The 22,054-nt window shown below is 36.0% G+C and overlaps 1 protein-coding gene across 3 annotated transcripts in view; it reads right to left on the reverse strand.

Moving 5' to 3' along the window:
* Nucleotides 1-22,054, reverse strand: part of PDCD6IP (programmed cell death 6 interacting protein) — a 36,586-nt gene that overhangs the window by 6,836 nt on the left and 7,696 nt on the right. For 2 of the 3 annotated variants that reach the window (XM_087768296.1, XM_087768287.1), the window contains exons 2-15: nucleotides 21,667-21,721; nucleotides 19,761-19,830; nucleotides 16,320-16,447; nucleotides 15,545-15,698; nucleotides 12,203-12,303; nucleotides 9,572-9,703; nucleotides 6,941-7,163; nucleotides 6,050-6,173; nucleotides 5,150-5,327; nucleotides 4,631-4,742; nucleotides 3,689-3,858; nucleotides 2,684-2,932; nucleotides 1,156-1,290; nucleotides 148-242 (exon numbers count right to left, since the gene is read on the reverse strand). In XM_087768296.1, coding sequence (XP_087624422.1) covers nucleotides 148-242; nucleotides 1,156-1,290; nucleotides 2,684-2,932; nucleotides 3,689-3,858; nucleotides 4,631-4,742; nucleotides 5,150-5,327; nucleotides 6,050-6,173; nucleotides 6,941-7,163; nucleotides 9,572-9,703; nucleotides 12,203-12,303; nucleotides 15,545-15,698; nucleotides 16,320-16,447; nucleotides 19,761-19,830; nucleotides 21,667-21,721 — 1,926 coding nt within the window. The remainder of the gene's footprint in view (nucleotides 1-147; nucleotides 243-1,155; nucleotides 1,291-2,683; nucleotides 2,933-3,688; nucleotides 3,859-4,630; nucleotides 4,743-5,149; nucleotides 5,328-6,049; nucleotides 6,174-6,940; nucleotides 7,164-9,571; nucleotides 9,704-12,202; nucleotides 12,304-15,544; nucleotides 15,699-16,319; nucleotides 16,448-19,760; nucleotides 19,831-21,666; nucleotides 21,722-22,054) is intronic. The other variant, XM_087768301.1, reaches the window with a different exon arrangement.

Raw genomic sequence — 22,054 nt, forward strand, 5'->3', positions numbered from 1 at the left:
GTTAAGGTGAAGAGGAGGTGATAGTCTTAACATACCTATTCTCCCTTTCTCATTTCAACAAGTACCATAATAAACATGTCCACAAAGATTAATTTCTGATAAATACTTAACCATTTCTACAACACAAACAAAAAATTGAAATCTTACTTGAGCAGTTCATCTCTTTCAGTCTTGCGAGCAAAGACAATGTCACTGCATTTGTTTTGGAATTTCAGCAAGATTTCTGTCAGCTCATTGTAAAACTAGCAAAGGAAAAAAAACCCAACATGCTCAATCAATACTTTGACTCCATGCTAGCATATTTCTACATATTGATCCAGTTATAGGTGTTACATTATTACAGTGCCCAGAATCTGCTATTCCAGTAAAGTTTGCTAGTGCATTTTATTCTGCTTTTCAAAAACAAATATTAGTCAGCTGTTGCCCATCTCTGTAACATACAATTTTTTTTAATATATATATACACACGTGTATGTGTGTAAATATAAAAATAGTTTAAAATGACTAGAAAATGTATTAAAAAAGAACAAAACTAGATCACTTCTGATGATTAACTCTATTGTTAAGGGTAATTTTTTCTTTTTTATTTTATTGCCTTCAGTCAGTTCCATGCATTTCATTTATATAGACATTTCAGAGTTTTATTTCTTTTTTCCTCTAGTGAGCTATCAATAAACCAGCAAAAAGTACTTAATACAGAAGCAGTAAGAAACCTTCCAGAAGCCCAGATCAAAAAAAGCAAGCTAAAGCCCTCATCATCATCTCTCCTCATGTATGCAGTACCAGTATATAACACACAAATTTGATAAGGTGATTAAATACCATGGGAGAACAGATGAAAGAATTCTTCAGATAAAATGGCTCATCTGGGTACTGCAGCATCAGTTACTCAACTGTAATTAACACCTTTTCCTATTTTAATATAAAGCAATGCTCAGAAAAGCTTACTTTCCAGAAACAAAGAAGCATTTCACAGCTGTCTAAACAATCAAAATTCGAGCAACTCGCTGTCCTTACTTCAGTAGTAAAATCCTCAAAAACGTACCTCTCATCTAGCATGTCGGCAAAGTTTATTATGATTTTTATTCATGTCTCATTGTGTAAATAAACAACAACAACAAAAACGTTCTTCCAGTCCCTTAAGCATTACCATACCTTTGTGCCTTCTTTTAAATTGGCTACAAGTTCCACGAAGTTGTCATTTGCTACAGCTAAGTTCTTCAAAACTTCTTCTCTTAAATTAGATTCATTGTTTGATTGTTTCATCTTTGAAAATTCCTGATGTGCATTCTTAAAAGACAGGAAAAAAATAAGTAGTGAAAATAATGCAACCTAGGTCCGTGTAAGATTCTGTATTTTTTTTTTCTCCTCTTATTCATTGCTTCTATGCCCTTTTCCCAACACCTGCCTTTCCTCACCTTCCAGCTACACACCGTACTTCCCGATACTTGCTATCTGCCAAGTGCAGTGGCTATTTCAGAACTATATATATTAACTCACTAGCAGTAGGTAACAGCTAATCATCTGTTGTGTTGTGGGCTGCCTTCAGCTACTTCTCAAGTTCAGTCTCATACTGCAGACTCTCTTTCAGAAGCTATACTAATTAGGATCTCTCCTGTACTACCCTCCATTGATGTTCATCAAATCATATTGAAAGTTAGTATTTTTAAGAAGCTCTATCTCAGATTTGGCTGACACTGGCAAGCCATTAAAAGGACAAGGAAGTGGAAAACTGACAGAAAAATCACCTACATCTCATTTCTTTTGAGAAAATAAATAAACAAGCAAACTTAAAAAGGACTACTTCACCTGCCAGAAGCAGCCAAACTTGCACTCCAGAACATTCAAACATCAAAGTAATATCCATCAAGATTTTAAAAGTATGTATGTTAAAAGATATCTGAATACAAAATCCTTAGTAAACCTGGGCCACGTGGTCATTTAGAAACAATTTTTTTTCCTTGTTGGAAAAGTCTCCTGTTCTTGCAAATATAAGTTGCAGCCAGAAGTTCCAAGTAACCTTGTGCACAAATAGGCCCCATCATTACTCAAGCCACTACTGTCACTTGTCCAAGCACTAAGACTTCCTCTTTTGCCAGATGTTTCAGGTACCTGCCCCTAGTATTACTGACAAATTAAGGCTGAATTTATAAATCAACTTTGGGAAATTCTCATTAATTTTTACTTTGATGAGTTTTGCACATGCTGGAAGTCAAGCACATTGTAAACAGCAATTAGCAATAAACCAAAATGTACTTCAGAGACCCAAAATGTCTTCTGGTATACAGTAAGGACAGGTCTCCTGTTATCCCAGAAAGAAGTATTAAGATGGGATGAGCGGAAAAACCAAACCAAACCCAAAAACTTCTTAACACACCAGTTAAGCTTCTTTCAAGGGCAAAGCGATCTGCAAAATTGGGCCAAGAAAAGGTCCAAGAGAATTTATACTGGAGCTCTGCGAGAGTCTGCTAAAAGTTCACATTTCTTTCCAGTGAACACACAAAAAAAACCCCCACACCTGTATTTTTCAGTGATCAGAGGAGCAAAGGAGTATCAACTGGCCTATGACAGAGTAACAAGCAAAACAGAGTAGAAAGCGAAGTGAGATTTCTAAGGCACTGGAGAGGTAGAGGAATCATTGCTCCTTAGTTTAAGAGGAAGGAAGACATACAAGTTTTTGTACCTGAATGTTTTTGAGTAGTTCTTCCTGCTTTTTTAGGGACTCTTGCACTTTCTGTGTGTAACTTCCATAAATTCTGTCCAACTCAGCCACAGAGATAGCCTCCTCGTTTATAGCACCATCCTGCGCAAGTGCAGTCAGGAATTTGCTTGTCATGTCAAAATTTACAGATTTCAGGTCATTTTCCAGTTGTTCTCTCTCCTTCTTAACTTCATCCAGATTGGCCAGCAAAGTTCTTAAGACATTAACAACCTAGGAAATAGAAATTGTCAGAAGTTAGCATGTTTAGAGGAATTACTGCAGAGGTATACTCTATTACTTGTTTCCATCTTGCACTCCTCACTGATGCTGGCAACACTACTGCATGAGTATTAGTTTATAAATGTATTTAAGATGACAAACCAGGACAAAATGCAACGAAACAAAGATCTTCAAGCATTTCTCAAGTTATATTCTCCACTAAATATTTGCTTCCACTAATAACACTGAATTACTACAAAGATTTTTTAAATCTATTTTTTTTTTAAACTGATCAGATACCTTCCAATGGGGTATTCTAAAAATGGCAGTCAAAAACACTGACTTCACTTTTATGAGAAAAATAATCATATTGCTGTACGACTTTCTTGCAAAGCAAGTTGGTATAATTGCCTAATACTTTAAAATACTGGGCCATGTCTATTACATTGCCTAACTGCCCCAAGAACCTGAGCATTACACCCCAGCACCCTACGTAACAAAAATATTCATCAAGGATTGCTCCTTTTAGAATAGCCACCCAGTCTTGCTGTCCATGGCAACTGAACTTGCTCACACTAAGTGTAACAAAATATACTCAAGCAGATTTTAAACAAAACCACAACTTTTCTAAATGTTAGTTACCTCCTGTATCAATTGTGACAGAAACAAGAGCAGCTAAGGATCAGCTTCCACATCAATTCATTTAAGTTTACTTTGTTAGACAAATAGCACTTCTAGTTGAAATAGAGACGAATTTCAATGCTTTACCTCACTTCCTTGTAAAGTTTTTGCTGGGTTGGCCGAAGGAATGGCTGCGTTGAGTTCTGACTCTGGCTTACACAGAAGTGCAATGGTATCCCGGTGAGATTGATAGCGCTCTTTGACTTGGCCATCTGCTTGCACAGCTTTGTTCAAAATACTATGGTAATTGGCTCCCTCTGGTGGCGGGAGGAAAAAAAGGGTGTTTATATAATTTCAAAACTTGTTTTATTCAAGTCTTGCATGAGAGCAGTTTTCATGCTTTTCAGCAAGTCTTCATACATTTTTATGAGCCTGCACATTATGAAGTTATTAAGACTTATAAATAAAACTTAAGCTTCTAAGTTACGTTTTAAATAGCGTATAAACTACGCACCTATATTAATTCTCCAGAGCATACAAAAATATATGAATGAACACCTGTTTGAGCTACTCCCCAGGTTTAAACACCCGTAACTTTGCCAGACTAAGGCAGTGGTATCAGTCCCTTGTTAGCTTCAAAACAATATGTATTAAGCGCACAGAAAACATGCTAGAGTGATGGCCTTAAGTAGTTTGACTAACTGCTGGGAAAAAAACAAAACAAAACAAAACAAAACACCAAATCAAAGAGAAAAGAACACCTTGATGGGAAATACAAAAAAAGATGTTAATATACAAAGAAAAATACGCTAAAGTATTTAAGAGGTAATTGCAGCCAGATTCTTAGAAGGGCAACTGTTTTTCATTAAATATGCTTTCTGAAACTTCAGCGTGCATGTGCACATCATCTCTCAACTTCAAATAATGGTACAGATTACAGTAAGGATATTTTTGGCATAATCTCTCCACAACTGAAATCTGTATCTTTAAAGATAATATCAGAGCATTAAAAACTACTTTAATTTACACAATAAGAATGGACATTTTTAGAGCATCCCCAGAATCCAAACCATGAAACATGAACTTTACCTGCCCTTAAAGGCTTATAGAGTTCATTGGATGGTGTTCTCTGCCAGCGTTCCTTGAATTTTGTTCGCAGGTCGTTGTCTGTAGTTTCTTCTTCATCTAATAATCTTAGTGACTACAAGAGTAAAATGTTACATGCATTATAAGCCGTTCTAAACATGAAATAGCTACAAAACATACAGCTAGTGCAGAAAATGCAAAGAATGCCTATACATCCTTTATAAATTTAATTTGGCAAATAAAAAACAGGCATGAAAAGCACAAATCACCCAAATTTCTTTAGAATGCTTCCCCCCCCCCGCTTCTAACAATTTTTAAAACAAAATACTTGTAAGGGAACATCCTCATGTGACAGCACAGTTTTTGTATGGACTAAACACTTAAATGGCATGTTTTTAAAGTGCTGTAAAATTACAATCATTTTGGATAACCATGCATTTTTTTTTTATTGCCATTTAAAGAGAGAAAAAGTTCAGTGGTGGTGCTTAAGAATGTTTTAGTGTTAGCGGTTGCTGAGCTTACTTCATCTAAAATTTCTTTGTTCCTTTGTAGCAGTTCAGGCAGATCTTTGATCAGTTGGTCGACAGTCTGAATTCCTCCCTGTTCGATCACAGACTTAGACTTGTTCAAAATAGACTGAGGAACGGTATCACCAGACACATCTTCGATAGCAGCAGGAAGATTGAGGGAAGCCAACACACTGAAAACATCAACATGTTAAATAGCAACTTGTTTTGTGCTCTTAGATGGTTTTATCCTGTAAATAACACTGCTATGCAAACAATCACACAGTCAATTATAATGGAAACAGTATAATGTACTCCTGGACAGAAAATTCAAACTGAAAACGCTAAACTTATTCCTAGCGTATACCTCACCAAAAATACGTTTCAAAGCTCTTAAAAAGCTAAACAAATCCTAGTCTTCTAGCACTTACAAAATATGGCAAACATTTTCAGTAGTAACTATCTGGTAGATAAAGAACCATCTGCCTTGAGTTACATTCCTGTCTTTCAGCCTGATATACTATATTTTATTATTAAAGAGCAAAATTTTGGGGGAAAAATACCATGTATTGAGTCACTGGTACAATCAGGCTGACCACTGGAATGTGACAATCTTTCTAGATTAATGGTACTGAAACTTTTTCTGAGCAAGTGTCAGACTCCTTAAAAAATGAGAAAAAATTTAAGAAAATTAAATATTATTTGTTCTTAACATGTTTTCAGTCTTAACGTCTGCAGAAAAGTAGTTCTAAATATCCCTGCTATGGCTGAAATTTGCCAGCCTACCATACAGTAATAAAAAAAAAAAAAAAACAAAACACTGCTGTAATCTGGATGTCTGCAGGCTGCAAGGCAACTGTGTTGATAGGGTGTTCCGTAACTCCTCTTGAGAAATTTAACAAGAAGCCATACTTACCCATTTGCCAGATTTGTGGCTTCTCTCATCTGGGCTATTAATCTGTTTACAAGATCTGCCTTTCTCTGGTTATAAACACTCACGGATTGCTGAACTTGCAATGGAACCATCTTCTCAAACAGATCTGCAATTAAAGTAGTATAAATTATTCAAGCTGCACTGTGAAGGTAAAAGGACAGAAACATCTTCACAGCTCTTTTGTACAGGTTGTACTAGACAGACAGATCTACACAGTTTAAGATACTCTCCCCCACTCCCCAAGATGTCTTAAAAAAAAAACCAACTACTTCTACAGGTCTTTAGATTAGATTTCAGTTTTTAAGACTGAAATTGAGTTAGAAATAATTTAAAGGCACTATATTTAAAACAATTGTACGATTACAAATCAGATTTTCCTTAAGGCCTTAACGTTTCATTTCTAATTTTGATTCTTTAAAGGAAGAAAATGAGAAAGGGAAGAGAAGATCATTTTTCAGAACTCCCCTGTACAGCCAACAAATTGAAATTTTTCAGCTTTATGGAAGGCCAGCAACTAGGTTAGTTAAGATTGTACAATTTGATACCTTTCCCTTATATTAGTGTTCCTTCTGAAATTAAATAGGTTGGTTTAATATAGAAAATACAGTTGCTGAGATAATCTAAGAAAAATCTTTAAGAGAAGGCCACGTTGCAGATAATTATTTTCAACCTGTGGTTTATTCTTCCAGTACTTTTTATCATCAGGTAACAGAACAACAAACTGGAAAGGAAAATGGCACTTTCAAAAGCACTGCTATACACTTAATACACTTCAAAAGTAAACATTTACTTTTTCATGGTACCAATAAACTTCGGTGGCCATGTGTTTTACAAGGTAACAATTACCCTGTGCGCTCCACACACTTCCCTTACCAGTGAATTTCTGACTGAGGGGAACAACAACCGGAGTAGACTTCACAAGGCTGGCTTTTCCAATGGACTCCAAATCTTTCAGGTCAGGAACCCGGTCATGGTAAATGAAATCATTGTCTTTTTTGGCAGCCGTAAGTGCACGGTTGATTTTGTCAACCAGATCTTTAACATTTATATACTCATCATAACGAGATGCCACTGTTTTCACCAAGTCTGCTGCATGCTAAAGAAAATAAAAATACAGTTAAAATTAAAATAATAACTTTTCTTTCTGCCATTCATATATATTTAGGAAAATAGATGAGCTTCCTAGTTAGCCAAGTACCTACTGTCAACACATATGATCAATATTATTATTTCCTTGAGAAAATATTCTCCCCTCTTTTATGTATGAAAAAGGAAAAAGGAGATCATAGTCATTAAAATAGCTCATTTGAAAAAAACAAAACAAACACCCCCAAAAGAGTAACCAAGTTAACATCTCACAATAGTCTCAACTATGACTCCCCAAAACCCAAAAGAAGTGATCATGAGTTAGAGGCAATAACACTTCAAACATCTATTCACAGGAAAAAAAAAAAATGCCACCATGTCATTTTCATGTTGTTTCATGAAACCCACACATTGCTTTTGCAGGTACTGCAAATCGTTTCTCAAACTTTGCTCACATTCATGAAGGAAGATGCCAGAGTCCTGCTTTTCACATCTGCCACCAACACCCATCTAACCTTGAGCTCAGAAGCTACAGAAATTATGCTGGAATCCTACTGCAAATTAAAATAAAATACAAGGTCTGCTCTCTCTTCAGTTCTGCCTGCTCAGCCTAGATGCAACCCTGAGGTATCTGGTTTTCCTACATCCAATTTACTGCAGGAGAGATGCAAGACAAAACACTGTCCTTTGATTGTTATCTGTTCAATCCTGATCACATTTGTGTTGTGAATGCGTAAAACAAAATACTAAGAAGCTATGTCACAGTCACGGTTTACATAAACTCAACAATTCAAAAACTTGAACTTCTTGGGATTGTGAAGTGGAACCTGAGCTACATTAGAAGCGAAGTACATTTGAAATTTGCTGAGATTCTTTGCCACTTTCCACTGCGCCAGAAATCACACAACAGTAGTTTTGGTTTGATACAATACTACAGTCTAACTAGATATTTGCCAGAAACAGAAAATAAGAAGAAACAGAGGTGTGCGTATATACTTTAATTTGGAAGAATTTACATTAATATGCCCCCCAATTTAATCCATCTTTGTTCTAGCCTTTAAAAAGGCAAATAAAAAGAGAGTATTACTTTATAGCAACTACGTTTTTCAAAAAATCATCAAAAAGGATACTAAACCTCTGATTTAGATTAATTATGGAAGCAGTATTTTAATAACTACGGAGAACAGGATTTAAGTTTCATCTTCCTAAATGTTTTAAAGACACAGGATTTTAACTTCTGACTACATGTTGTTCTTGAAGCAGTGCTAGAATAAGTAATAATGGAGTATTTTCCCTCAGGCTTCACAGAAAAAAACCCAAACAAACAAACAAAAAAAAACCAAACCAAAAAAACCTCTTTAACAACTCAGCATGAGGGGATGCTTCCTGTAACACAACATGAAGAAAAATCATGGACACAAGCTAATTTACTATACAACTTAACAACGACAGTAAACTTGATATAGCCAGACCTGCCAAGGGTGAGCACTAAAAAAAAGATATTAATATTCTATTACAGTAGAGTCCTAGAAAAAGGAGGTCTGCTAGGTAGATTTGAAACTCAAGAATAAACAACAGATACACCTTCATCCATCACCTGGTAATGTGATCATAATACGATGACTTGGTACTAGAAGTTCATGTAGGCACTTCATGGTCACGCAAGCATACAAAAAAAAGTTTCGAGCTCCATCCCACACCAAGTCAATAAATGCATAATGGTAACTTCCAAAATGTCAACATGATAGTCTTATATAAGTCTCCTGCATAGCATTAAATAGATATTGCACATGGACCCTACAAAGTCAGTCAAAGCAGCACTTCCCTGCCCCACCCCCAAGGGCCAGGGGACTTGAAGAAAGTAGTTATTTTGAGCTATTTTTTCCCCTACTGTACTTAAAACATGAGAAGACCTTACTCATTACAACATCTATATCTGAGTCCCTCTAGAAACCAGATACGGAGGCAAAAAACTATAAAGACTAAAAATGCAACTGTGTGTACATTTTTCAAAAATTATTCAGATTTAAATCAGGATTGCAGGAAAGGAGTTAGGTATAGACCAGGCAGAATTTTAATGTTTTGGGGATTTTTTTGATAACATTACTTAGGAAAATTTATTAACAAATCTCTTATATTAGCTATACTGAGATAAGAAGCCTATGCAAACATAAAGATACAGGCTTAACATGTCAAATAGTATCAAACTGCCCAAAACTCATTAAAATACATCTTTATAAAAGCTACAGATACACCTCTCATCTTTACAGCTGCTAATGATTTGATTCATGTGACAAACATGCCCTGCAATTTTTTAATACATTTCATTCTTAGTTATTTGAATTTTAGAACTCTAAGCTAGCTTTTCAGGATTTAGAGTTTTCCCATATTTTTCAGAGAAGAAAAAAAGTCACCCACCTGTAACCTCCCAATTTCTTCACCAAATTTCTTCTGCTGTTTTGCCAGGATAGATTGATGATATTCTGCATTGGCCTGCATAATGCAATGCTTTGCAGCCAGAACAGGAAACACCTCCTGGAAATAAAAATACTGACCAGGGGAAAGTCCAACCACATTAACCACCACAGACAACATGGGATGCAGGAAGAAAAAGGAAGAAGAAAAGGAAATTAGAATCACCCAATTAATGGTTTAGATAGGTTAAAACATTAGAGGTAAAAGTCAGAGACCGCGTGACTTTGCATGGATTGAATCCAGTCTTTTTTTTTTTTTTTAATTTGTTGTTGCAAAAGTCTTGGTGTCCATTATTTTAGATGAACTACAATTTAAATTCAAGCCATGAAGTCGCAACATTTACTTCAAAGATTAGAAGTGCATGCATATATTAGAAAGGATAGTTGAAAGAACACACTCAAATGCCCCCAAGACAAAGGCAAGACAAAATGTTCTTAAAAGAAGGAGAGGCGGGGGAAAGACAGGCCTTTTTTCTTTTTTTCTAATTTTAACAAAGGAATTACACTTAAAACAGCAGCAGGCCTATCAAGAAAGTAACTCTAAAATTATGAAAGCAAAGAACAAATAAAGAGGACCAATAACTGTTGACATAGAAAGCAATTTAAAAGTCATTTTTAGACTTTATGCACTTATCTTTGCAGGAGTACCAACCAAGACATGAAGAAAACATTATGCTGCAGCCCACAGTATAGGCATGGTCTTTGATCAAGGATTTGGCCTTACTGTTTTATTTCTTAAACCAAGGAGCACTGGAAAACCAGAGTAATGTTTTAAAGACCTCAGTATATAAAGACATGCTTCTTCACATTTGTGCAAACTTGCTGCCCCCACAGAGATGAGAAAAAAAAAAAAAAAAAAAGAGGGTAAATTTGGAAGAAAAAGCTGCCTGGGAGGCCTTGCAACTGGAGCTGACACATCAAGTCAACCTCTATTTCACACTCCTAAACATGTAACTGTTCTCAGAACTGGTGTTAACTCATGGAATCAGCAAATCTTATTATGTTCTTTCAAATAATCAATTGACAGATTACTGTGAAACTGCAACAAGGGGCGGATCTATGGCTTAGAAAGGTCCACAACAACAAAAGACAAAGCAATGGCTTTATTATATCTCATTGCCTCTCAGAAATCAATCATAAACTTAATACCTAAGTAAGAAATTGGCCCCATCTGTAAAATGCCACAGAATGCGTGAGAGGAAATATGTGCATATATGAAAGAAACTTTCAAGTTGCAGCCAAGAAAGATATCAATTGAACTTTGAAAAACCTTTTTTTCAAATATATGTACATAAGAAGTCACTGACTGGCCTACAAAGGCATTTGTGTCATTTATTGCTTAAGAATAAAAATCCATGCTTTTACTTTAGTATAGCATCCCTTACCTATATAGCTCCTATCATTATCAAGATTCTACTCTGCATTAGAAACCAGAGGGAAAAAAAAAAATTACCTGATGTTTTTCCCCAGAGGAAATAAAAGTGCCTTTAGCAAATACTTTGGCAATTATTTGACTAAGGCTGCATATTAAGTTATCGGACCAGACATCAACCACTTCCATTTATCACTGGTAGAAATATTTTTAGTAAGTTTTCTAGTGTATTTTTAGTAAATCTAGTATATTTCACATTTTATTTGTAACAAGAAAGACCACTGCAAGCTGGAATAGTTACTTTAGAGTTTTGAAACTATTAATGAATGAAAAATAACTGCAAATTAGCAACAAGGGATGCTTCCCAGAGACATTCACAAAAAAAGCACTATGGAAGACAATCTCCTACTTAGCTAGATATAAATTTCAAGAATCCAACAATATCAAAAGTAAGTAAATCTTACCCAACTTTTACATTTATAACACTGCATAAAAGGTTTTCTACTATTTTATGATTTGAACATAATTGATACACTTGATACATTGAAAATCTGCTCATTTTTAAAGCACTTGTTATACAGTATATATTCAAAGAGCATGAAAAAAGATCCTTCTGCATCTTCCAAAACCAACAGCACTCAAATGAACAGTCAAGACTGAAATGAGATAATTTACAAGATTCAAGATTGTTTTGGGGTGGAGGGAGAGAAGGCAGGCAGAAGGATAAAGGACACACACTGACTTCCAGTCATGTTTTTCATTAACAGGTAAGCGAACAGTACCCCTGCATTCATGCTGTCAACATGAGAGCATATTTCACATGAAAACATGAAGAACAGAAGCCAATTAAGCCCCATTAGAAAGTGTTAGTTTGAAAAACAGATTTAGTAAGGCACTAAGTACTAAGAAGGCAGCCCTAAATGCTATCATAAACATTTCAAGTTCACTTTAAATGAAACGCGTTGCAAGTAAACACACTTCATGGAGTAGTCTTTTTTTTTTTTTAAATAAGTAAAATCTTATATTTTGCCTCCTAGATTCTTCACTGTTTTTCAAATTACAGGTTCATTTCCCTGAAATATAGCAATATGTCAGCTTTTCTTGAGGATACATTTTAAGTGTATTTCATCAAGTACATTGCAAACAATAACAGTTATTCACAATAACAGCAGATACCAGATTATTTCCATGAGAGTTACTAACCTTGGGCAAAGTATCTTTATATTGACATTGTTTGTAAGCATCACCATAGTAATCTGCAGCTTGATTAGCTAGTTTAGCTATGATACCATCTTTCATTTTATCTGGGGGGAAGAGGGAGAAAAAACAAAAAGAACAATTATGATTATCATCAGTTTTTACAAGTAAACAGGTAATTACTTCATCTTCAAAAAGCAACAACTGCATTCTAAGGGTATAGCTTTACATTATAGCTCAAAGGTGGGATCCCATTCTTCTCTCTTGACATTCAGCAGCAGTTTCCAGATTTTCTACTCCAATCGTGACGCTGAAGGTTCAGTCAGTTGTACAAGAAATCTTTTGGCAGCTGCTGGCATTTATGCAGGATTAAGGGTGATGCTTTACCTCGGACCAATGGCAAGCTGCCAATAAAAGCCGCAGTCCCACTCTAACTCTGGCAGCTTGTTCCCAGCCCTTCCCTACTGCAGCGCAAGCATTTGTGCAGCCATAGTCAAAGAATTTAACTGAAACCTAGTTAGCAAAACGTAGTTAGTTTTCAGCAGGATCCGTTCTCTAACCCAGCTCCATGTCAGGACTCTCAAAAATTTGCAGAAGTGCAACAGAAGAGAAGGGACTGGTCCTTCCCATGGCAGTCCACGCCACTGTTAGCTTACAGCGAGTGCAGAAGCACCATTCCTAGACATAAATAACCACAGTTCCTCCAAGTGGTATCCACTGCTTCATATCAGAGCTGCATGTGCCTAGCGGCAGTGGCACTCCCTGCCTCACGTCCTCACCCTGTTCCCAAAGCCAAAACTGTTAAAATAGCAACATGCTGCATCTATCTTTATCTCCTTTTATAATCACCTCTGGCCTGCACTAGCAATTCAGCCTTCCAAGAGAAGGCAGGCAATCAACGCAAACATTGGCCATGCTGTCTGAACACCTGCCCCTCCAAACAAGTATCCTCTGATTCAGGTGATTTTTATGTACTGCCAGCTTGATAAGCATGAGTGGGGGGTATGGGGAGATTAGGAAGTCTGCAGAGTATGATTAATTGCCAAAATTAAATCAAAAGAATTCCCAAGTGGGCTGCTAATTCCAGCACATTCACATATCTATCTACAACACTTCAGGCACGAGCTATGATGTAATATATTTACCTTCTATGAGGTAAATGCATTTAAGGTATGCCAGAAAGATCTTTTCACTGTGGAACAGGATTTAGATGACAAACTGAACAGAGCTTACAACATCTAGCAGCTTACTTCTTTGCTAAAATGTTTCTGTCCAGTGCACTAAATATTTAATAAAACCACAACAAACATCTGTTTAGACTGTCCTTCTAGCCCCACCTAGTGTGTGGTAGTTGAATCTTCCTTCATAGGAAGCTTGAGCTCTAAGAAAAAAATATTGGCATATTAACTACATTTCCATTAACAAAGGAAATGTTAGAGGAGACTCATTTGTCCACGCAGACAGCTCAGAATGGATCTTTCACCACCAGAAGCTTTAGTCTTTACTCACAAATCTTTAAAATATTGTAGTTACAACACAAACCTTAAGATGGAATAGCAAACAGGCAGACTTAAAGACACTTAAAGAAAACATTAAGAAAGGCTCAGAAATTAAAGAACGGATCTGCACTTATGCAGTGGAGTTTTGACTGACCAATTTGGTTTTTTGCCAAACACTTTCGCTTTCTTTCAACTTGTGAATAAACTCAGTTATATCAGAAACTACATTATGAGCTGGTAAGCTGCTAAATGGACTGTCTCACATGAGAGAAAAAACAGAAAATTGCAAGTAAGGTAAACAGTCAATGCAGCAAGAAGCTAAATTTGAGTTTTGAGATCAAACTTCGAAGCATTTCCACCTGAAAAATAGGTTTCTCAAGTTAATCACGCTGTCAAACACAATTCTTCACAAAATGTCTTTCCTGCCAGGGAAAGGAACCTCTCTACATCTGGCAAAATCTACAGCCTCCATAGTCAGATGATTAACAACCTTACTGTCCTTCTAACAGTGGCAGACTTGCAGTCTTGGGAGTAGTCACAAAGATCTTCAGTTCACTGGACACATGTGGGTTTTGGATTAGCCTTGCTTTATCTTTTTCATGTTTTGAATAAGAAGAAATCAAGAAGATGACAGAAAGCTCTATTTCCCATGCAAAATGAGGTGCCTGCTCCTGCTCTGAAGAAAAGTTTCAGGCATTTGTTATACAAATTCATTTCAAAGCAATGTCCAAATAGCCAGAGACTAAAATACTGCTACCAGCATGATAAAGAACATAAACACGATTTATCAGTTGGTTAAAGAACAATAGTTTCTCATTGAGATTCTCCCAAAGGCAGTAAGGCTACAAGAATTTTCAGGGATCTTCCCTGTGAAGAGAAGAAACATCCCAATTAAGATAACCCCTGCCTTCCTCCACTGTATTCCAAACAACATGGGGAGAGAGAAGAGGTGGTGGGTAATCACATGACCTCTATGTCCTTAGTTCTACTTTTAGATATCTGTAATTTCTAGATGCACAGCTTCTTGTAAATACAGAGAGAAGAGCAGAATAGCAAAGAGTAAGAGATCTTGTACCGAAGACAGTACTGTTCCACAGGATAATTCTTTGAAGTATATGTTCTTTAATAATTGTATTAAAATATGCAGCCTCTGAAACAGTATTTCACAATCAGCCTTTAACAGGTAGGAACATAATTCTTTGTTCTACCTGCAGAATTTCACTTTCTGAGATAAACGGGGTATTCTCAAAGTTAGACTGGGTCAAAGAGTTCCTCTCTTAAAAATAGGAGCTATCAAGCAGAATTTGTTTCCCATAAACTCTTAGGAAATTTCCTTTGTTTCCTAGCATAGTCATGTCTTTCTTTCTAAATTCTCATGAAATCATTCCCCAGACAGAGGAGGAGGGGAGTAGTGGTAAAACCCCCATGCACCATTTCTAGTACTCTCAGTTCTTTTAGAGAATGTCTTTTGTTCTCAAGGGGGAAAAGGAAAAAATATAAACCAGCAAAATCCTCTGTAAAGACGACAACTAATGGTTTTGGACATAAAAAGAAAGGAAAGGCAAGTGGGACAACTGTATTGTCGGGTGAACCTTAAACAAATTCTTAAGTGGCATCTGTAGTTTGTGTTTAATGAACTTCCATGTTTTGTTGTTTGTTTTGGGTTTTTGTTTGGGTTTTTTTTTTGTTTTGCTTTGGTTTTTTTTTTTGGGGGGGCGAGAATCAGTAAAGGCAAAAATAAAAACTTTTTAAAGGCCCTTTACAAGCTCTTAGTAACTTAAAACACTTGTAAGTTTCTGTGGAAGTTGTAATGAGCACATAAATATACAAGCCAAAAATTAAGATATACCTCTTGTAGCTTTCAAAAAAAAGACTTCTTGGGCTTGAGCCAACATAATAAGACTGAGAGTTCCAACTGTGTCTGGAGAGATGTCCACTGTAGGTTCTCGATTCAAGGCTGACAAAACTGTGTCTTTAATGTGTTGGAAAGCACCACTCGCAAACTAAGTAAAACAAAACAATATATTACCATTCATGTTTCCAAACAGATTTTTTTCCTCTTACAAATATAATACATAACAACAATTTCAAAAAAATAGAGCTTTTTTGGTACATGGTGTCCCATTTATTGTTTAGCTACTAAAACCAATTCCTTGTTACTTCTTGTTCTTGAAGCCACTTACACCGAGACATTTATCAAGACGGACTATAAGTAAAGGTATACTGGCTACACCTAACAGCATAAGAACACGGAAATTGTAACACATTCCACAAAGAAGAAAGAAAGAGATCATTACTGTATAACTTAACTGTTAAAACTAAAATTTATACTAGCTAAAATTATTCAATCTTAAGCTGAAGGTTACTAGTTACCAACACACTTGGGGGAAGGGGTATGGGGAACTGTATGGAATTAAATCCTTCAAAGCTGGTAAATAAATATAAGCCAAGACCAAGTACTTAGCCAGTCTACCTTTGCAATTAAGACAGGGAAAATACATATACATATATATATATATATTTTTATGTATGCTTATATATAGCTTTAAAATTGAGACATACTTATTTGATGTTCTAGGACTAATAATTCTGAATTCCTAAGCATAACCAGGGAGCCTCTGTACCTGATAGTGCTTAGCTGCAGCTTTCAGTCCTTCATCGTTATCTAGATTCTGTTCTGCTGCAATCTGGCTTGCCAATGCTCCACAGTTGAACAAAACACAGGTCTTCTCATACCCCAAACTTGCCAGAGCTGCAATCAAGACAGACAGTTACCCATACAGTTAAGAAAATAAACTTCAGTACTCTAGCATCCTATAGATGAGGCCAATACACCTAATATCACACTAACAATCATACTAAACTTTAAAAGTCAAAGTCGTCATCATTCTGAAGGCTTTATATAGCCTAATTTAGTACTTCCACAAATTATTTCGACATGAGGAACTATAGAGAATGGCATAAAGCATAAAAGCAGTAGTATAAAAATCTACACAATACACAAAATAATTTGAAAGTCTTTCTAACTAGAGTACAGCTTTTTGGCTCCTGAAGATACAGAAACACATGCATTACTGAAGTATAATCTGAAATATTAATTTCCATGCATTAATCACTTCGCAATAATTGCCCAATTACATGCTCTTACTGTATCTTGAATGCAAGATTAACTACCCTTCTCTTGTTGAGGCCAAAGATTTTTACATGCTCTGTCTTACTGTCTAGAAAAATGCAGGGAATTTGTCACCTCTCAGAGCTATTGTTCCAGACTGAAAATGCTGACAAATATCTTGGTTATACATTAACTGAAACAGCTAAGGATTTAATTAAAATGTGTGCTCACTAGACAGCAGCGTGGCCTATCCAGACTCAACTCCTGTAGTACTTCATAGTCCCAGAGGATGGAGCCCACACTTCTAGAAACAGTAATCTCTGAACAGGAACCATTTTGAATCTATTAATTGCTTTCAAAATGTTATTGGCCATATGCAAGTACTGGAAAATCTAAAGACTGCAGATACTAGTTTCCTACTATTGTTAAAAAGTGTCTAGACACTCCTCTTGGAGGATACAGAAAACTCAACTAGTGTTTTTTCAATTTCAAACACCCAGGTACAGCTTCTAAGTTATCCTTAAAACATGAAGGTACTAAAGAGGCACATTTGTTTCATTTCATTAACATCCAGCCTCCTTATACAGCTGCATATTTATCTAACATCTCTCTGAAGTTTTATGTTAGTGCTCCCTGACCTGTACTAAATTTTCAGACAAGCAGCCACAAATCCAACATGCTGTTTTCCCCGTTTTGTTTCCCTGAGTGTAAAGCGAGTTACACAGTCACTGTATTTCATCAAGATAATAGTCACTTATCTAGATCATCTCTCTTCTGTAGTTTATTTTCCAGAATTTTTCTAAAAAGAAGATCTTGTACAACTCACACATCATTCAAACGACTAAAACAAACACAAGAAAGGAAAGAAAATATGGCTTTAAAGTTTCTGAAGTGCAAAATTACTTTATACGCAGAATTACTTTATACTGTGGACTGCATCTCAAGTGTGATTTACTACAGTGAGAACAGCTGTTTAGCAATATAGGTTTTCCTCAGACTCATCTGTTTATAGCTCTACCTATTAATTTAAGCCAACATATTTCGGATTACATGGCATGCTGTGAACTGGGTCACTTTTCAAGCAGCCACAGTATCCATCAGCTACCCCTGTGATATAGACTTGGGATTCAGGAAGACAGGAAGAAAACAGTTTGTCACCACAGCAAGAGCCCTAACTCTCCAGTCACACCCCTGCATCTTGGCCCCATGAGAGGCAAAGGAGTTTTACACTGAATTTCCATCTGGAGACAAGATCACCTCCTCTTGTAAGTCAACAGAAATTCTGCTCCCTCAGTAACTGCAAACTTTGCTTTACACTGGGAAACCCCACTGCTAATTCTGATCTGAAATAAAGTGATACACACATGCTATAGTTAATCTGGAGAGCAGCATCTGGATAATCTGCGCTACAGCACTGTGAAGATTTATACTAAAAGACTCCTTTTGTTAATTTCTTTCCACTAAGATCTGCTTTAAAGTTTCAAAATAAAATTTATTCCATTGCTTGTTAACTGAGCATTACTCACATCTCAGTTAAGAATTTCTTTGATATTTCACATGGACTGTTGCAGAAATCTCTGGTCATCTGCCTCACAGATTATTCAGACTAGTATATAATTAACCTGCAGACAAGCAAGCTTTCTCAAGCTGCTGTAACATCACATTTATTCAAAGTCTCAGGGTAATCATCAACATTATGATTACTGATTCTTTTTCTCACAATTATTACAAATCCCTGGCGATTCACAGACTATGTTTAAGTCATAATTAAATATTCTGAACTTTACTATGAAACACGTTCAATCATCATGAAATGCGAGCCCCAAAGAAGACAGAACCAACCAAATTCTGAGAAAAAACACAGCATCTTCGGGAAGGTCTCCAATTATCCAGAAGGACTTCTTACAACAGTTATAAAATAAAGCAAAGAAAGGTGTGCACCACCTGCTTATGCACAGGAATGCGGTGTGTTGTTACACATGTAGTTCACACAAGCACAACTTTATCAGAACATGGAAAACTGCAAAGACTTTCAGTAGTTGCTAGCAGAGAACTATATAAAGGACAAAAACTTAAAAAAAAACTAAAAAGGGCATAAGTACTCTAACATTTTTTCAGGCTTTGTCTGGAGCTTCAAATCGCAATGGTCATCTCGCAATGCTAGTCATGATGAACACTTAGGTATAAATAGAAACACTACAGAATGATGACATATGACAGAACAGCTCCTCACTTAACTCAAAAGGATTTAGTCTTAGTTTCTCTATTGGCAAGTGTTCCAAATGCATTTAATGATCCTGAATTTGCAGGGAAGAATTGTCCCTATATGAATAAAATGAATCATAGACTCAAACTCCTTATGTTTGCAGGAAACAAATTAAATTTTTTTTCTTTCCAAGTGTTGAAATCTGTAGGAAAATATTTTAAAAAGAAGTGATAGGAGAGTCATTTCAGGGCATGGGCAGATCCTTCTATTCTCTTGAACAAAATGTGACATTCGACTAGGTTACTGAAGCCAGCTACCATCACTCCCCTTCTTCTGGAGGGGACCCACTCACTCACAAGCACATCTCATTAGGATCTTATTTAGAACAGTAAGAGCTGGATTACCACAAACCTCCTACTGAAACTTAACGTTAACTTGAACAATTTTGATTAACGTCAGTTGGGGTTGCTCTCGGAAAGAGTCTGAGGAGCAGACAGCACAACTGTTATCAGACTGCACATCCATTCATGCCTCTGGAAAACTAATATTAAACCTCAATTTTACAGAAATTCTTTGCACGGTGCCCATTTATTCATTCCCAATGTTGAGGTGATTAATTTGTTACCATTATAGTTGAACTCATTTGAAAGCTATGTTGAGAATACTAGAAAGACTACTAACAATTCAGCTATATAAAAATATTCTCAAAATTTAATATCATTAATAATTTCAATACATTCAACATACCCAATTTGGCAGATCCTCCAAAAAGTGATCCTTTATCAAAAGCATCTTTCCATGTAAATGTTACACAGACCTGAAAGTTGTGAAAAAGAAAGATCTTTATCTCTAAAATTAAATATTAGATCTTCAGAAAATATCCCAAATTCACACATTTATCCTTTTATATTCTAATTGCGTAAAACATTTAATTCAGTTATGAAATTACAAACATTCTGGAAGTTTCAGGAAATCATCAAGAGTTATTTTAAAAAACTTTATTCTACCTTTTTTTCCTTCCTGTTAGTTTGCTCAAAACATTTCAAGCAGACAAGACAGAAATTCTCAAAATAATCTTTCAGCTCTGCTTATATTCTGAGTGACAGACAACTTTATTTCCAAACCAAGATATTCCTCTCCCAAGAAGTCTGACAGTCAGGTAGAGTCACAGTTAAAGGAAACCACCCAACCAGGCAGTTTCCACTGTTCCAAATTACTAGCATATTTGGAACTGTTTTGTAATATCAAAATTCACTCATTTTTATGAGTGAATTCAATAGCAGCATTATCAGGAAGTGCACTTAGGAAAGAGAATGCAGGTAAAAACGTGTTTTATATTATACTTCCAGCTTATATTTCACAGACAACGCAAATATTTCACAGAGTCTGCTTTGAAGTTCCACAATTTGATTCCTTATTCAGCTGATCAAACTAGTTGTAGGCAACTGGTATCAGACCAGAAAAGATAGCAAAATTCCTCGCTTTAAAGTGGTTGTGGAGAATAACTTAAGAAAGAGCACAGTACTGTTTGATAATGTATTTTCCTCTAGCACCAATGCTAGTTCAGGAAGTTTTGGTCCCCAGCTGTTCACTGCTGCTTCCACTGACGACTGCTTCCCTTTGATGGAAGAGTTTACAGATCTACAGAACTTGCTCCTAAAGTTTTCCAGTTTTCCATGTCTCAGGGTTTGCAGATCACCGTATCAAAACATTTGCACACTAAAAACCAAAGTGCAGTTCTTGGCTACAAGTGAATGCAGCTACATGCAAAACTCAAATCAGTTTGAACTGCATTAAAACTATTCCCTTACATGTAATCTCTAAGTCTGAAAGAAACTTTTTCTTTGAATCGTAACATTACCACTTAAATGTTATCTGATCAGGAAAGAAATGGAAATTCTGTCCTATTTGTAAATACATAAAAAAAAAAATCTGCATCTTTTTCCACCAAAATACAGAAGTCTAAAGATCTATTCCAGTCTCCACCAGAGGAAGACTTCAATAGGCAGGAGTTAAGCTGAATTTCTCCTTAGAGACAGGATTCTAAAGAAATATGGTAGACAAAAAAAGCTTAATGATCACCATGTCTATATAAAAATTACGTAATTTGTAGATGCAGAGGCAGGAATAAAGTGCTAAGCTCTTAAGTGGGCTTATTCTGTTGGCTGTTGTGAATGAAACATCTGTTCTGCTTCAAAAACCAAAGATCATATTCCATCCATTACTAAAGGTTTTCCCATAGAAATTACGTTTTAAGAAGCCTTTATAACATAGTATGAAGTAGACTCCTTGGAAAAAGGAGAGTTGAAGAGGAATCAGCACAGCACAACTCTTTCTGACCAAGACCGCAGTGACCACTAGCCAAATTTCTGAATTTGTAAATTTTGTAAATTTGTAAAAATTTGTAAATTTTGTAAATTTGTAATTTCTGAATCTGTAAAACAAAGGCAATTATGGCCACTAAAGGTGAAGTTTCAGTATAGACTACATGTGAGCACTGACTACAAAATAAACAAGAGATTAGGAAAATAAGGCTCAAAGAGATTAAATGCCTTGCCCAAAAGAAATACTGTTTAGTGGATTAGGTACAGGCTTGTAAGTCATACATCGTTGGTGCCATGATTCAGTTCAACAGTTTGATAAGTCATCTTACCTGATTTTCAGAGAATGGAAACTTTGGTTCAATTGAACACAGCTGATCATAGTATCTACAAAAAAAAGGAAGGAAACAGCTATTAGATAAATCAAAGACTTTTGTTTCTTACACTAGAACATAAGGAAAAGGGCACAAAAATCGCACACACACGTACGTTGTGAAGCTCATTTGTAACTGTGGAGGATCTGGAGGACAAACAGAAATTCTGCCTAAAGGGATTTTTTCAGTAGAGAAAAAAGTTCAATACGAGGTAGTCTTCCACAGATAATGTGGAAGCCCTATCTCAGTCAGAAGTAGAAGAATATCACAAATGAAGCTGACCCATTCCACTTTCAGATGGAGGGTGGATTAGAAAAGAATGTCATGCAAAAGAGTCCCTGTATAC

This window comes from Nipponia nippon, unplaced genomic scaffold (assembly GCF_047370975.1).
Source record: "Nipponia nippon isolate SJK-2023a ecotype South Korea unplaced genomic scaffold, ASM4737097v1 scaffold_1, whole genome shotgun sequence".
Taxonomy (NCBI): domain Eukaryota; kingdom Metazoa; phylum Chordata; class Aves; order Pelecaniformes; family Threskiornithidae; genus Nipponia; species Nipponia nippon.